This window comes from Macrotis lagotis, chromosome 2, assembly GCF_037893015.1.
Source record: "Macrotis lagotis isolate mMagLag1 chromosome 2, bilby.v1.9.chrom.fasta, whole genome shotgun sequence".
In the NCBI taxonomy this organism is placed as follows: Eukaryota; Metazoa; Chordata; class Mammalia; order Peramelemorphia; family Peramelidae; genus Macrotis; species Macrotis lagotis.
In genome coordinates this window covers 95,398,722-95,414,888 of record NC_133659.1, presented here as the reverse complement: position 1 = coordinate 95,414,888, position 16,167 = coordinate 95,398,722, and the positions used below count along the sequence as shown (strand labels likewise).

The following is a 16,167-nucleotide window of genomic DNA, read 5'->3' as shown; positions in this document are numbered from 1 at the left end:
ATCAAGAAAAGCCATTCAAAAGGAAATGAAATCTGTATGAAACCAATAAAACTTATTAATTTTAGTTGATTCAAGTGTCTCAGTGCTGGATTTGGAGTCAAAATACCTGGATTCAAATACCAGCTTTACTACTTATTAGCTTTGCTATTTTGACCAAATCATAAAAACTCTCTTCGACCTCTAGATCCTCATCTATGTTTGACTAGAAAATGCTAGTGTTCCTTCCAGATCTAAGTCTATGAGATTTTTAATTTAATGAGTAAATTCAGGGGAAATAATAGCCCTGTCTTAGTTTCAATAAATATTTTGAACATGCTGAAAAATGTATCGGGAAATTACAAAACTGAAATATAAAATTTTGTAATTATATGTTACACTGAACATTAGTATTGACATGAAAAACAGCAAAGGAATGTAATTTGATAACTATTTTCAATGAAAGAGTTTTCAATAAGAGTTTATCACTATTTATAGTAAAGAATAAATTTCTCTTTTTTCTTTTTAAACATTAAAGTTTAATTCTGGTTTATAGCTTACTTCCTAAAAGCAGTTTGGGAGGAGCCCAAACAAGGTAATGAGTGACAGTGCACTCATGCAAGCTGAAGAGGACTCATCATTCTATGCTATAGGCAAATATCATAGGAACTTGAGTCTAACTAGCCCAGTATTCTTTTGCTAATAAGCCCTCCAAGGCATATGCAGTGAGAGAGACATCATTGTCCTTGATGTCAACTTTCAAGGTTAGAAAAATCTCAGATTAGCTTATTAATGAGATAAAGTACCGAAATAGATAGTTTGTAGCCTGAGATGGTTGACATGATGTTGGACATAGAATGGGAAGATCTGGGTTCAAATTTTACCTCTCACAATTAATAGCTGTATAATTCTCTTCAGGCTTATCTACTCTGTTATGAATAGATTGAGCTGCCTATTATGGATAGTTTATATCCAGACTACCTAATCTGGTCCCTGGTAAACAGTAGGTGTTTAGTAAATGCTTATTGAACATGTGATTCAATGGCAATATAAATTTAAAGATTCTAATTGTCTAATTTCTCATGAATGTGATCATTAACAAGATATCATTCAGCTTTATTTATTTGTTTTGTTTGCTAATTATTTTTGGTAGATAGATGCATGGGGTTGAATTGAACTACCTAAGGTCACCCTCTTTATCTTATGGGTTTGCTTTAGTGAAGGAAGATCCCACATACAAGGAAATAATAGATCTTTTTAATATTGACCTATTTCATAGATTCATCAAAATCCTTTTTGAATCAATGTATATTTTCTGACTGAACCATGTTCTAGTTTCAAGTATTCCAGTATTTAGGCATTTGGCAAAGAAGTTCACATCATCTATTATCTTACAAGTTTGTTTTTCTATTTTGTTGTTGTTGTTGTGTTTTTTTTTTTTTTTTTGGAATGTCCCTTCCCAATCTGCTTTCCAGGGTAGAGTCTCATCTTCACTCCTTCAGCAAGCAAATAGTATCTTTCATTAGACTTCCATTCCTTCTCTTGTTCTTGCTGTCTTCTGGGCCTTGTCAGATTCTATTACATCTAACTGGAAATGTTGAAACTGAATAGTACAAAATTTCAGTTGTGGATATAAAAAGTCTTCTCACTGATTCCTAAAATTTCATTGACTTTGTAACTATAATCACCCCTTGGCCTGTGGTTGAGATCCATTTCCTAGCTTTTGTTCTAGACCTCAGGAGACCGTATTCCTCATATAGAACTTAAAAAATTCTGATTATTTACCTTTTCATTTCTTTTTTGCTGTCTCACAAAAATTGTTTTAGTGGGAGCATATTTTGATATTAATGATGTGATCTAAGTAATAATGAAGACAATATCTTTCACTCTTTAAAACTTACATAGTGATTTTTTCCCCGTCACAATCCTATATTTTAGGGAGTAATTGATTTTTCTGGCATCCGAACAAGTGGCAAACTAAAAAAAAAACTCTGGAATTTCTCTTCTGTTCCCTTTTAATTTAATGTGAAAAAGACAAATTAAGAAGCTGGATTCAGGGACTGTATTTTAAAGAAAGTATTTTAAAGGTATGTCACCGAATGGGTGTAGTGCAGTGGAAAGAGCAGCATTTGGATTCAGAGGATATGCTTTTTAAAGAATTCCAGAATTTCAGAGTTGGAAGTGACATCAGAGACCAACTAGTCCAATCCATGTCTCCAACAGAAATCCTTTTGAATTTCAGTTCTTTCTTTTAACAAGGTCACTCGTGTGACCTTGGGTAGCTCAATTCAATTCAGTTCAATCTTCAGCACTAACAGTGCCCTATGGGTCTGCTTCTATGCTAGGTATTCTGAACAGAAAGATAGAAACAAAATGGTGTCCCAGTTCATGAAACTTACATTTCACAAGGATGTGGGGTGAGGTGGGAGAGATAATGGGCACAGATAAGTACATTTTAAAATGCAAAATAATTTCAGGGGCTACAGAGTGCACTAAAATCACATTCAGTCTCTCTGGACCTCAATTTCCTTAACTATAAAATGGGATGTATATGTGACTTAAATGACTTCTGGGGTCCCTTCTGGCTCGAACTCTATGAGTCTTTAATCCATTCTTTTCTCCCTTCTAAAGGTGAACTCTGCTACTTGATAATGCTCTGGATTCATTGGATTCACTGAATTTTGAAATACCTTCTGAAAAATTAAAGAAAGATTAAATTTTGTTTAAATATAATATTGGTGTGCTGGAAGGTAGCCAAGGTATGGATAGAAAACTGACCCCAGAGACAGAAAGACTTGCCATTCATGCTATACTTTTGATTCCCACTCACTGTGTGAGCCTAGACAAGTTAAAGAACCTCTCAGTTTCCCAGGCAACATTCTAAAGCTCTTAGTTAAGAGTAGATGCAAATCTGCATTGGTGGAAACAGTTTCTTCACCAGGAGTTCTATAGATAGATGAAATCACATAGCCAATTCAAAAAATAAAAGTTATAATGTTTTGTGTTTTACTAAAGTGTTATTCTTTTTAAAATTGGTAATCTAGTGTATGTGACACAGTTGCTAATGATAATGTCATTCTCCAATTATTTTGGATAAGATAGGAGCTCCTCCATTAGAATGTAGGTTCCTTGAAGGTAAGCTGTATTTTTGTAACCCCAGCACTTAATCACATTGCCCAGCATATGGTCAATGCTTAATAAATACTTAGTGTTGATAAATGAAAATTAATTGTATTATGGTCCATAAATGCCCAATGCTGAGAACAGTTCTTTTTTTTTTTTTGGCTTTTTTGCAAGGCAAATGGGGTTAAGTGACTTGTCCAAGGCCACACAGCTAGGTAATTATTAAGTGCCTGAGACCGGATTTGAACCCAGGTACTCCTGACTCCAAGGCCGGTGCTCTATCCACTACGCCACCTAGCCGCCGAGAACAGTTCTTAACTTAAACTCTATGAATTTATTTTAAAAAATATTTAACTATATTTCAATATAATTGTTTGTCCTTGTAAACCTATTAGTATTAAAATAAATTGGGAAGAAAACAACTCTTCTTAGAAGGGGATCCCTAGGCTTCACCAGATTGCCAAGTTAAATATACCCTAGATGGTATTGATGGTTTCTTCCAAATGAAATTCTGTGATTCTATAAAGCTCTTGTATTTGAGGGAACACATTTTGTTGAATGATTTTGGCAATTAATGTAGAGAAATTTCTCATATAATCTAGCTATCATTCAGCATTTATTAGGAAACCACCCTTGAAGCATTGACACAAACTACCCTCTTCTAGGGAGATAGCACCTATTTTTTTTTTAAAAGGCATATTTCAAAATTTTGACTAAAAACAAGCCACAATTGTTATGATATGACAGTTGTATCTAATATATAGCACTCTAAGGTTTGATGACTTTTTACATTTATTATTTCATTTGAGTTCTGTAACCACTCTGTTAGGTAGGCATTACTCTCCCAATTTATAGGAAAGGTAGGGGGGAGTATTTTTATATTACTTTACAGAAATTTTACTTGACAATAATTTTGGTAGCTATGCTATTATTGTCTCCATTTTTATGATTGAAGAAACTGAGGCAGTCCGGGGTTAAATGACTTGTCCAGAATCCCACAACTACTTAACGTCTGAAGCCAAATTTCAATTGAGGTCTTCAAGATTCTAGGCACAGCATCATCTAGCTTTCTCTAAGATGTGAAGTCTGAGATTCAAAGACTTATGTAACTTATCCACAGTGAGGGAGCTTGTGTCAAGCATGAGTCAAACTTACTCCTTCCTAATTCTAAGTGCAACATTTTATGCATTATGCCAGTCCTGAGCATAAATGCAAGAAAATAAGTCTTATCTCTTAAGTAATGACTTTCAGAAAAACATGAACTTCTAATTCAATACAATGCCCTCAGTGGAAATTCTTTGACTTAGTTTTATTTAGTTTTGAGTATTTTCCTAATCAAGGATTTTTTCCATTTAATTTATGAAAAAAATGCACCATAGCAATTTGAGTAAAATATCCCAAAATGTCCTGAGTTATTTGGACACCGACTGTGTAATAGATTGTGAAGTACTCACATCCAGGTTTGCCTGAACTTGCATTATAAATTGCAAGAGTGAGAAATAGAAAATCCAACTTTGCTTTCCATGATAAAGATGCCCTTCAGATACTAAGTAGGGCAGAGTTGATTGTGTTAGGGTTTCTTTTCCTGAGAAAGCAGCATGATAAATCAGTGCATCTAAAAATACATTCTTAGGAAAATTTCTCTTTCTCAAACATTTCTTCCTTATAAAGTGTGGTTCAAAGTGTTAATGATCACACCTGATCAATCCTGTCTCACCTTAATTTTCTACTAATTTATTGGGTAATCTTAGTAAAATCATATAACTCACTGTGATCTGGAAATATAGATACAATTATTTGACTTTTGTTTTAAGGACTGTTGCAAAGAATAACAGATAAAATAGAAGACATTTCACAAACACAAAGTGCCTTAGGATTCTATCTTAGCTTTGGAAAGGACATTAGGGTTCATCTAGTCCAATCTTGTATGCAATTGAGGAATACTTCTGTAGCATTCCTGATAGTTACCCATTTTCTGGGTAGTGAGCACCCCTTTTTGGAGGGCTCCTTAATTTGTGAAGAGTACTTTCCATTATGGCTCTAATCCTTAGAGTGTTTTCTTTTATTGAACCCAAAGCTATTCTCTGTAAACTCCCCGACTGGGTCTAATTCTATCCTCTGAGACAAGCTGAACAAATTTCTTCTTCCATATGGCACTCCTACAGCCTCAGGTGGTATAAACACTCTTGGTCTTGAGACAAAAAAAAAGTTGGGCTCAAATCCCAGACAAGTCATTTGATGTGGGCATTTCTTGATTTCTCTTTATCTATAAAAGGGGATGAAATAATATTGTTGTGAGGGTGAAGAAAGTGCTATATAAATTTAGTTTTATAGAAATATCAGTTATTAACTACCATGATCCTTTCTCATTTCTCTTCCTCAGATGCACAGCCCTTTACCCATCTCTCATGTGGAATCACTGTCAAATCCATACCTGGTTTCTGCCTTTTCAACAAACTCTACTTTAAAAATGGCTTTTTAAAAATGTAGTACTTAGAAATGGGCACATTGTTTCTGAGATGACCTGACGAATATTGACCACAACAGCAACGAGATTTAATCATTTCTGTATTTTGAGATTTACAAAAATGCAATCTTGTTTAATTCCCAATAGATGTCCTCTCTTTGATCTAGAAACTACTTGATACAATCTAATATTGTGTTAGTTTTTTTGGGGGGGGCACAGAATTACACTCTTGTATAATTAACATGTTATTAAATGTTTTAGGTCTTTTTCTAGTCCTAAGGCTATCAAGTCAGAGCTGTTTAATCTTACACTCATATAATCTATTTCCTCAATCTGAATGTAGGTTTTCATATTTATCTCTTTTAAAATATCATCTTGTTAGATTCAGTCCATCATTCTAGCTACCAAGATTATTTTAAATCTTTATTCTGTTATCTAATGACTATCTCAACTTTGTACCACTCACAGATTTGATTAACATATCTTCATACAAGTTAGGATAACCACAGTATACTTTTCTGTGGTCTGAATTCTTTGAGCAAGATTATTAACTGGTTACGGATCCAGCTAGTTGTACCATCAACCCATGCAGATTTTTCTGCTATGGTGTATAGTAATAACAGGATTGTCTCTGACAAGATATGAAAAATAGGATATCTAATTCATCTTCATGTTTGGCCAACTGGGCTGGTCTCTGATCCACTGTCATATCTTGCATTTTCTTGCCTCTTTCTTTTGCTCATGCTTTTTCCTCTCCCTTAGAATATCCTTGTTCTTTCTCTTCACCTGCTGAATTCCTAATCATCCTTTAGAGTCTAAATTCGGTAGATGCCAACCTCTCTGATTCCAACCTCCATCAGTATTAATCTCTTCAGCTAAAGTTCACACACCAATTTATTTTTCACCTTTTTAATTTACTTTTCAAACAATGTTGTGCATTACAACTATATACCTTTATAATAGATAGTAAGCTCTCTGCAGGTAAGATAACCTAGTTGAGCTACTTCTGTCTTAATATTTAGCATGGTGTGAACTACACACAATGGAAACTTAAAATATTTGTCAAAGGATAAATAAAAATTCATTGACTCATAGAAATATTTTTTAAAAAATGAAACATGAGAAGTCTCTTAACTTTCCCCATATCTCTACTCCCCTAATAAAAAGGATCCATTTTTCAGGCAGAATTGTACTTTTTCTGAGGAGGATCACATTCCTGAAGCAGTTATTCATTTGCAAAATTCCATGGACTCTAATATGGACTCTAAGTAAATATCAGAGTTGGATATGACCTTTCTAAAAGCTTAAAAATTCATGGTTGGGAGTAATAAATCTATGCCAGTACAAAGTTAGCTGCTAAGAAGGATAGCAATAATTTCTCCATTAACTTCTAACTCATATCATTGTACTCTCTGCCTTTTTTCTTTTACCCTTTCAAGAAAAAAATGTTTTTCCTCAGGCTACCAAATCTCTTAATTAAAGAAATTTAATTTTGCATTTCAAAAAATAATTCTCCAATTAAAAAAAATTATCTGCTAAAGAATTTTGAATGGTTAATAAATATCAATTTAGAATTATCAAACCAATTGCTGCCATGTCTCTTTGCTCCCTGACACAGATATTCCACATGTTTATTTTCCAACAATGGTGATAATGCTCTCCAAATTAATAGGTAAGGAGGCATAGCTACAAGCATATCTATATGGAGATTTCATGTGGCAGTTTAATTGATTATGAGCAGGATCCTTGTGATTTAAAGAAAAAGTCCAGAATTTTAGTGAAGAAAAAGGCTGAGGAAGATTTTCAGAAGATGTTTTGAGAGGTGAGAGGGATAACAGGATGGATGGTTTTAAAGGAGAATTTACAAATAAGTTATTGATCAGAATAAACAAGAATCTGATGAATCCTAAACTGTCTGGTGGAAGGGGGAGGGAAGAAGGAGAAAGAGAGAAGGATAAGGGGAATGAATACAAGATGTTTATAGACCAAGTTGGCTCTTGTGTCCTTGGGTACTTCCCACTTGCCTGTAGAAAAAGAATGCAGAGAACAGAAAGACAAGATCTCATGCTTCCGTGTGATATGTTGTGCTTGGTAGGTTCTTTTAGAGCATGATACATTTAAGGCAAATGAAGACAAAGTCATCAGCACAGAAGTGAGAGGTAGAAGACACACAGTAGAGACAAAGGCAGAGGTTTATTTAATGTAAAGAAGTGGGAAAGCTGTGATCACAAATAACATGGTAGAGAATACAGAAATATAAAGGAAAAAGCATTTTTTAAATAAAGTTAGATGTCTCAGAATGACAAGCTTTTGAAAATAAGGAAAGTAATTTACAATCATAGTGAAATAATGGCATTGGTGGTGAACATATAGAAAAAGTATGAATGATCCTCCTTTTATTGTAGCATATAGTAAATGTCATAAACTGGATTATATGATACGTGATCTTATGTATCACTTTCACTCAATAGATTCTTCATTAATGTTTGGAGTATGGATGAAATCTTTACATATTTGAACAGTCTGTCTATGGTCAGTTTTTTATCTGGTACAAGATGGTTGATGGGAAGGGTCTTTACTCCAACTCCCTTGGCATATGCTATCAGCTTGGAAGAAATCATTTAGGGTAGTCATGGCTCTAAAGAAAGTGGATACTAGAGGAAGTCCCTGAGTATAGAAAGCAAACACTTTGAGATTGGCTGCTATCTACCTTCACAAAATAACTGACATTTATCTATATGATACACATTTGCAGTAGGAAATCTTCTAATTGTTGTATAAAAATAAAAATCAGCTATCTTCATCCCAAGTTAGATCCAATTAAACTTAATCCCTTGGGTAGAGGGAATCATTCCATGTTTGGGTGTGAAGAATATTATGCAGAGTGATGAATGTCTGCTTTACTCTGGTCATTTCCATTGGAAAATAACATTTAAAAACATTTTTAGTTATACAAATGTTAAAAATTGCCTAGCTCATTTATTGTGTTTTCAAGTCAAGGCATATGCTGAGAAGTTTTTTTTAACATGCCGTGGTTACTTTAGCATCTAAATGAAGAATGAATTTGCTTGGTTGTCAAGGGATTGAAAGAGAAAAAAGTTTGCTTTTAAATATACACAAATATTTGTGTTAGATAGGTGTTAGTGCCTTCTCATCTAGGACTACCTTTTTAGATACTCTGTACTTGTCATGAATGCAACAATATACACATACACTCTCCCTGTTAGATGGAAAACTCTTTGAGAAAGGAATTGTTTTGTTTTTTCTTTGTATGCCCAGCAATTATCATAATGCCTAGGATAGAGTAAATAGCTAATAAACTTCCTGATTAATTCATTGGTGTGAAGGATAGAGCCTGGATTTGGGGTCAGGAAGACCTGAATTTGAATCTGGCCTCAGATACTTCCTGACTGAGACCCCAGGCAATGTAACCTAACCTTTGGAAGCTATAGCTTTCTCACTTATAAAATAAAGATAAAATAAGCAGCTATCTCATTGAGCTTTTATAAGAATCCAAATGAGAAACGCACTTTGCAGTTCTCAAAGTGATATGTAAGTTGCCTATTACCTGGCCTTTTACCTGTTACCAAAATGTGCCTGACCTATCTCCAATGATTGTTTTTGTATGCTGTAAAGTAATATATTAAACAAGATGTACAAGTATTATTAAATAATATTTTATATGTACTGTACTGATCCATAATTTTCAAATAGAAACCTCATAGATGTGGTGGTTGTGTGTGTTTATGTATAGTCAAGTTTAAAGTTACAAATATACTTTGATGATGGGAAGTTCTGTCTCAACACTTATGACCTATATCAAATTGCTTACTGTCTTGGGAAGGGGGGAAAGGAAGAGAGGGAGGGAGAAAATTTGGAACTTACAATGTTAAAAAATATATGTTGAAAACTCTCTTTGCATGTAATTGGAAAATAATATTAAGTTAAAAATTATAAAAAACAGATAAAAAAAGTTATATTCATCTGGGATTCTATTTGACCCCGTCTTGCATATAAACTTTATATAACACTAATGTATGATGTGGTTAGTAACCTGAGGGTCATTGAGAGATCTCTTAATGACCTCAAAATGCATTAATACAAGAGAGAAATGTTCTCTTTGAAATAGGAGGGTAAGAAATATGGCGAAGCTTAGCCTGACTTTTATGTTTGAGGGAGTAAAGTGTCATAGGTCAGGAATGAAACTGTAAGGTCTAATTGTTCTATTGAAACTAATTATATCCTAAAATTCACTTACCAAATTTTCCCTGACTTAAAATTTCCTAGTGTTAGTGTCCTGTTAATCTGTTAATATCTCTCTCTCTCTCTCTCTCTCTCTCTCTCTCTCTCTGTGTGTCTTTTAGTTTGTTTTTCTCTCTGTCGTTCCGTCTGTCTCTCTCATACACACACACACACACACACACACACACACTCATACACATCCTCTCTCTCATTTATGTGTAAATAGCTTATGGTATTCATGTATACACATATATGCATTTACATGCATCCTCTCATAGAGAGGTAGGAAACTTCATTTAAGTAGTTCTGCAAAACTACATGGAAGGGAGGCAAAGGTAGTTCAATCATTAACTCACAAATTTAGACCATCCTGTCATAGTGAAGTAATATAAACGACAGTAGAAGAGCAGTGAATGCAGGCAAATACAATAAAAATTTAGTTAAGAAATGGGTAGGAGAGCAGGGACCCCTTTTTCTGACTGTCACACAGAACTATCCATCATTACTTGATTCATAATGGCAGCCATGCCCTGCCCACTTGTGTGAAACGTTTCTAAATGCTATTTTTTTTTTGCTAGTGACTCTCTAAGCTATCACAAGGAAATGCATTATATGCATATGAAATGCTAGCCATAAGCTTCAAAACTGCCTTTGGAATTATTTGAAAACTCAAATTGTTATTTTTTTTAAAGTTCTAAAACTTAATTTCTCACCCAAGGAAGGCATCTGCTGTTAAGTTTCAATGGCCCATAAATTAGAGAAGATGGCTTGATACTCTTAGTAGTCTTCCTGTTCTCCCCACTCAACCACTGGATCATCATCCATTCGAAGAATGAGGTAAGAGAGAAGCTGAAAGAGATTCTGCCACAATAAAAGAGAGACATAGAAGGAGAGGTCGCTTACATCGAGCTCACAGCGCTCTCCAGCGAAGTTTCCATCACAGTTGCACCGAAACGTGTTGAGCAGGTTCTGGCACAAGCCTCCATTCAGGCAGGGGTTCGAGTCACACTCATTGATGTCCTTTTCACACCTCAAAGAACAAACAGAGACACCCCATCCCCAACTTGTTGAATGAGCTTATTGAGAAATAGTGACTTGAGCATTTATTTCAACAGGACTCAGAACAAAAAATCTTATCCACCAGTTGCCATGGAAAGTGGGGAGAACACTCTTTATGATGCTTCTATCAATTCTCTTACTCAGGGTAAAGAAAGAATATCCTCAAAAAAATTGTCTTCACAGCTAGAAGGAATAAAGCAGGTGTAGGTCTTTGGAAACCACTGAGAAGCTGGGGCAATGTAAAACCTAGTTTTTCCCTGGAGAATATTAGTATGTTTTTCCCACCTTATAAAGTTATGTTTATTGGGGACGTGTGAGAACCATAAGAAAAGGGGCAGTGCTGCCATCCAAGACCTTGCATATCAGAGGCAGCTGAATGAAAACAGCCAACATTCTAACCAACAGTGCCCTCATTTATATCATCTGTGAGGTGCTAGTGGGCCAAGGGGAAAAATTCAAGCAAAACATCGAATGGGTTCATTTTAAGAAGGTCTGTGATTCTGTTTTCACTTTGTACTCCAGAGAAAAAGGCAAATTAGACTGGGATTGGGCTGTAACTGGGAATGCAGCTGGGTTCCAGGTGCTTAGGACCTTCTTCAACTTTTCAGGAAGTTTCCCTGCCATTCTAGAGCATAATCCTCAGAAGAGAACATGAATTTCAAGAAGCCAAGGTGAACCTTTTCTTTGAGGTTCTGCTGAGAAGATAATACTGCTATTATTTTGTCTTTAGCCTGTAACTTGTCCAAGAACTAAGAAAATTCTCAATGGTGCCAAATTGTACTCTTGAAATTTCATCAAATCCCACTTAAATAGGGTTTAGCATTTTAGGTGAGAAAGACACTTATTTCCTGAATAATAGGCAAGTGCAGGTTTGTCTAGCAGACTCCTGGACTCTTGATGAATAGGGTGGTAGGTAAGGGAGGAGGAGGAGGAAGGAAAAACCAGTATCTTCCAAGAAAAACATACCCATACCCCCACAGATACCTTACATGCTTGAGAAATGTTGTTTTCCTTTTTTGGCCTAAGCTTCTGGACTGGAAGGAGTCTTCTCTGATTAGATCTGTGCTAAATTTTACAACTTATCAGGGTCTGCCAAAGCACTCGTTGTACTGGGTGGGCAGAAGTGTTCCATTTCATCCATCATTCACAACCTGCTGGGGCGATTTTGTCAAGTATGGGATTTGACCAGTCAACAGAGGAGATACATTTGTAGTTGAAAGTTTTTCAACATCTTTGGGGGCTTTATAAGTTATATCCATTAGGCCTTGGGACACTGAGAACATTTCCTTGTTTTTCTCTAGCTTCTTTCTCAACCCCCCCCCATCCTCAATCCCCCTTTTTTATGTTGCTATTTTAATGAAGATAGAAGTGAACAACACAGAGGGTGCCAGTACTGAAGTCATTTTGAGTGTTCATTAGAGGTTAACTAGTTGGTGGAAATGAAAATAAATAAATCTATTAGCATCTGGTGAATTAACTAATGATGGGAAAGAACTTTAGAAATATGGAAAGTATTAAGTAAGTGCTTGCTGGTTTTAAGATCAGTTTGCAGAGAGGAAGTTTACCCAGATGATCCTTCTACCTTCCCTATTACTTTTCCCCTCTCCTAGCCAGAGGAAAACCTTAGAGTCTTCCCCCTCCTTCTAGCATTTTTTCATGTTAAAAATTCAACTTTAAATCTTGGACTTTTAAAAAATTAATAAATGTAGGAGATTAAAAAAGGATCCCTTTGTATTAAATAGGAGCAATCTGTGAGTATAGGAGGAAAACAAATATACCCCAAAGCTTTGGATCCTTAATTTGAGCATAGCTAGCCTTTAAAAAAGTATATCATGAAATTGGAAGCAGACAGGACTAACACGTAAGAAAGCAAAAGCTCAAAGATAGTCAAGGAGATGATACAAAACTTAGAGCTGAGGACTAGTTGCAGCATTTGGGAGCTATAATAAGTTGGAGGCCAGCTGAGCAGTCTCTAGCAGTTAATATGATGTGTGACATTGATTGGTGTGTACAGAATGTCTAAACTGACTAACAAAAACTATGGAAAGTAGGAATGTGGCTTAGGGCCATAGCCTGATATATCTATGCATCTATGCTCAGGAAGCGGATGGATGCCGGTGCTTAGCAACATCAACAGAAGCTGTGTTGTGTGGCAAAGGCTAGATTTACCCCTAAGGGACCCAACCAGCCAAAATAAAGGAATGCCTCCAGTCTGCCTACTGTTTGGCAGAAATAAGGATATTATGGCCATGTCTGGGCCAGAGTAACTGGTTGAAAAGTTAAAAATTCAGAAACCCCTACCCCCCAAGCCCACTAAACTCATTTACCCAATAACTATTCAATTTACTTAAAAAATAATCTATCAAATATGTGGGCAAAAATTGAATATTTGAATCATATGTGTTTGAATTTCTTTATTCTATACATGGATGGGTAGGGATCCTGGGTGATCTCAATCTGACTTAGCAGCTAGCTGTATGAAATTGCAGATGAGGGTTTTTCTTTCTAATATTTCCCAAAAAGTGAGTACCCATCTGTCTGCCTCTGAAGTACTAGATGAGAAATGGTTGAGGTCTCTGGATGTCAGCTCTGTGGATGAAGGGAAAATAAAAGTGTAGGATGTTATTGCTGGGCTTCTGGATATCTTGGCAAGCTGGTGGTTTAGCCTTTCTTTCTTATGTACTGTTTAACTTTAAATTGATAGAAACCTCATTTTTGCCATATTTGGAATTCTTGTGATAGTCCCATGGAGCCAGGAGCATTTACATGCTCAGAAATATTGGTATCATGGAGCTGGGCATAATAACCTTTGGAATTTTTATCAGTGACATTTTCCTATTAAAGTCTGACTAACAGACCCTAATTCTTTTGTGCTTACATTACAGGTCACTTTTGTGCTTACATTACAGGTCGTCCTGTCTCTGTCTCTCAATGAACCATGTTAAAATTCTGAACCTCCATCTATAGAGATTTTTCCTTTGGGGATAGAGATAAGAAATCAGTTCGGATGGGAGTGGGAAAGGGGAAGCATTGGAGCAGGAAGAAGCTTGGATCATTTAGTTGAATTCTCTCCCCCATCATGAATTTTAGTCAACCCCTGAAGTGGCTCACCATTTTCCAGTAAAACCTGGCCGGCACACACATTTTAAATCACCCTGGAGCTCTGTGCAGTTGCTGTGATTGTAGCAAGTGAGGTTTCTTCTCTCGTTCCCACAAACTGTCATTGGTAATCTGGCTTGTCTAGAGAGATAAGAGTGACAGTCACAGCTGTTCGTCTTGTTCATTTCATTCAATAAAACTTTTTCCACCCAAAAGTTCCGACATGGAGTGGTTGCCTGGCTAATTAAGAACACAGGCTGACTTAGCTCCAAATGTTTAAATGCTCAGTATTACACATGAGTTACTTTCCCCTCTAAATGAGGCACGGCAGGGGGCTGCAGCAGGAGCGACCATACATCTTCTGTGTCTACACAGTTTTCTTGTAGGAGACAAGATCTATGCCATTGTGTGGCAATAAATTTGGGATCGGAAAGGAACTTACTATATTTGCTGCTGCCTGCCTAATAAATTACCCAAAGCAATAGGGGGGGAAAAGCTTGCTTCTCAAAGGCCAGGAAAACCGGGACAGCAGTCTGGTACCAAATCACCCATGTGACTTGGCCGTTGGCTTTCAGAATTGACCTCCCCTTGCCCTGCCAGGCCTTGTTGCTCCCTATCTAATAACTTATTGCAAAGCAGAACTCAGGTCAAATTCTCTCCAAGATGTTTGTAGAATGGGACTGCTTCTGGATCCAGACTCGGGTGTCGCCATTTTGGTTGGCAATCTGGCTGTGTACATGATGGAATTCCTTTAAGATTCCAGAATATAGCCACAAAGTTTCAAAATATGATAAGCTAAAGTTTGTGTATCAATTCTTTTTAATGAAATCTTATCCTATAAAGCCCTTTGTACCTTAGATGCTTGCTCAGTAACTAGATGTTTCTTCAGTAACTGGTATGTAAATGCTAGGGAAGCTTATGTAGACTGGATAGCCCATCCATAGAAACCAACCCATTTGTAGATGGGATCCTAGACCCAGAGATCTTGACATGGAAAGGACCTTGGAGGATATCTAGTCCAATGCCCTCATTTTACAGACCAGGGTGCTGAGGTCTGGGGTGGTTGTGACTTTGTTCATGGTTCTGTGGTTAGTAAGCTTCTAATTTGAATTAGAATTTAGAAATTAGAATTAGGAATTTGAGCTCTGTCCTTGACCTCCAGACCTGGGGCTTTTAAATGTACTGGGGGGGGGTGTTTCTTGTTGAACAGTCAATCATTCCCTCAGCCAGTGTCTATCATATGCCAGCACAGTTCTAGGTGATGGTGATATGAAGACAAAAATGAAACTGTCTGCATATATGCCTGTAAATGTGTATAGATGTATTTTATATAGGATTTTGTGGGGCTAATTGAAAAGCTTTCTACTACTGTTAGGATCAAATAGAAAGTCTTTTGGCATGTAAAGCCTTTCACAACCTGTTTCCTTTCACATTTCCACTTTCCTATACGTGTCTTTTCCATACACCCACTGATTCAGCTACTGGATTACTTGCCATTCTTTATGTGGCATTTCATCTCCCATCTCTGTGACATCGTCTTTTGGTCCTCATGCCTCCAAAGCTCTTCTTCCCTTCTGCTTCCCTCCTTGTCCATTGCTTTCTTGTGTTTCTTTTAAGATTGGGCTCAAATCCTACTTTCTGCTGGAGCCTTTTGTGTTTCCCCCTCCTCTCCATTCCCTGTTACTTCTCTCTGGAATTGCCTTCCATCTACTATATCATATTCTGTTTGTATCTCATTATTTAGATATTGTCTCCCCCTATAGAATATCCCATTTTGAGGACAGGGATAGTGCTTTTCCTTTCTTTATATTCCTAGAGTTTAGCAAAATGCCTAGCCCATAGTAAATGCTAGATAAATGAATGTTGACTGATGACATTTTATTGATGCATGGGTACACACTCCAAATCATCCTTCCATAATTTAAGATTAAGGTCTTGGAGAGAGGCTCTAATGATTGTATAATGCTTGTATAACCCATTAGTATGAGGAATGGGATTTGAATGCAGTTTTTCCTGATTCTAGATCTAGAATTCTATTTGCTGTGGGGTTAGGTCTGCTTCTCCAAGGAAAAAAACCCTTTTATTTATATAATCAGTTTCCCAAGTAAATGATAAAACTTGGAAGTTTCAAAGGTTTCTTATTGCTTTAGGATAAAGTAGACATCCTTCTTTTGGACATGTATATAAAGCCCTTCATAACT

General features: G+C 36.2%; 1 protein-coding gene across 1 annotated transcript in view; it reads right to left on the bottom strand.

Moving 5' to 3' along the window:
* Positions 1 to 16,167, bottom strand: part of CRB1 (crumbs cell polarity complex component 1) — a 286,152-nt gene that overhangs the window by 31,639 nt on the left and 238,346 nt on the right. The window contains exons 13-15 of the mRNA XM_074220895.1: positions 13,979 to 14,107; positions 10,712 to 10,838; positions 10,522 to 10,537 (exon numbers count right to left, since the gene is read on the bottom strand). Of these exons, the coding sequence (XP_074076996.1) occupies positions 10,522 to 10,537; positions 10,712 to 10,838; positions 13,979 to 14,107 (272 nt within the window). The remainder of the gene's footprint in view (positions 1 to 10,521; positions 10,538 to 10,711; positions 10,839 to 13,978; positions 14,108 to 16,167) is intronic.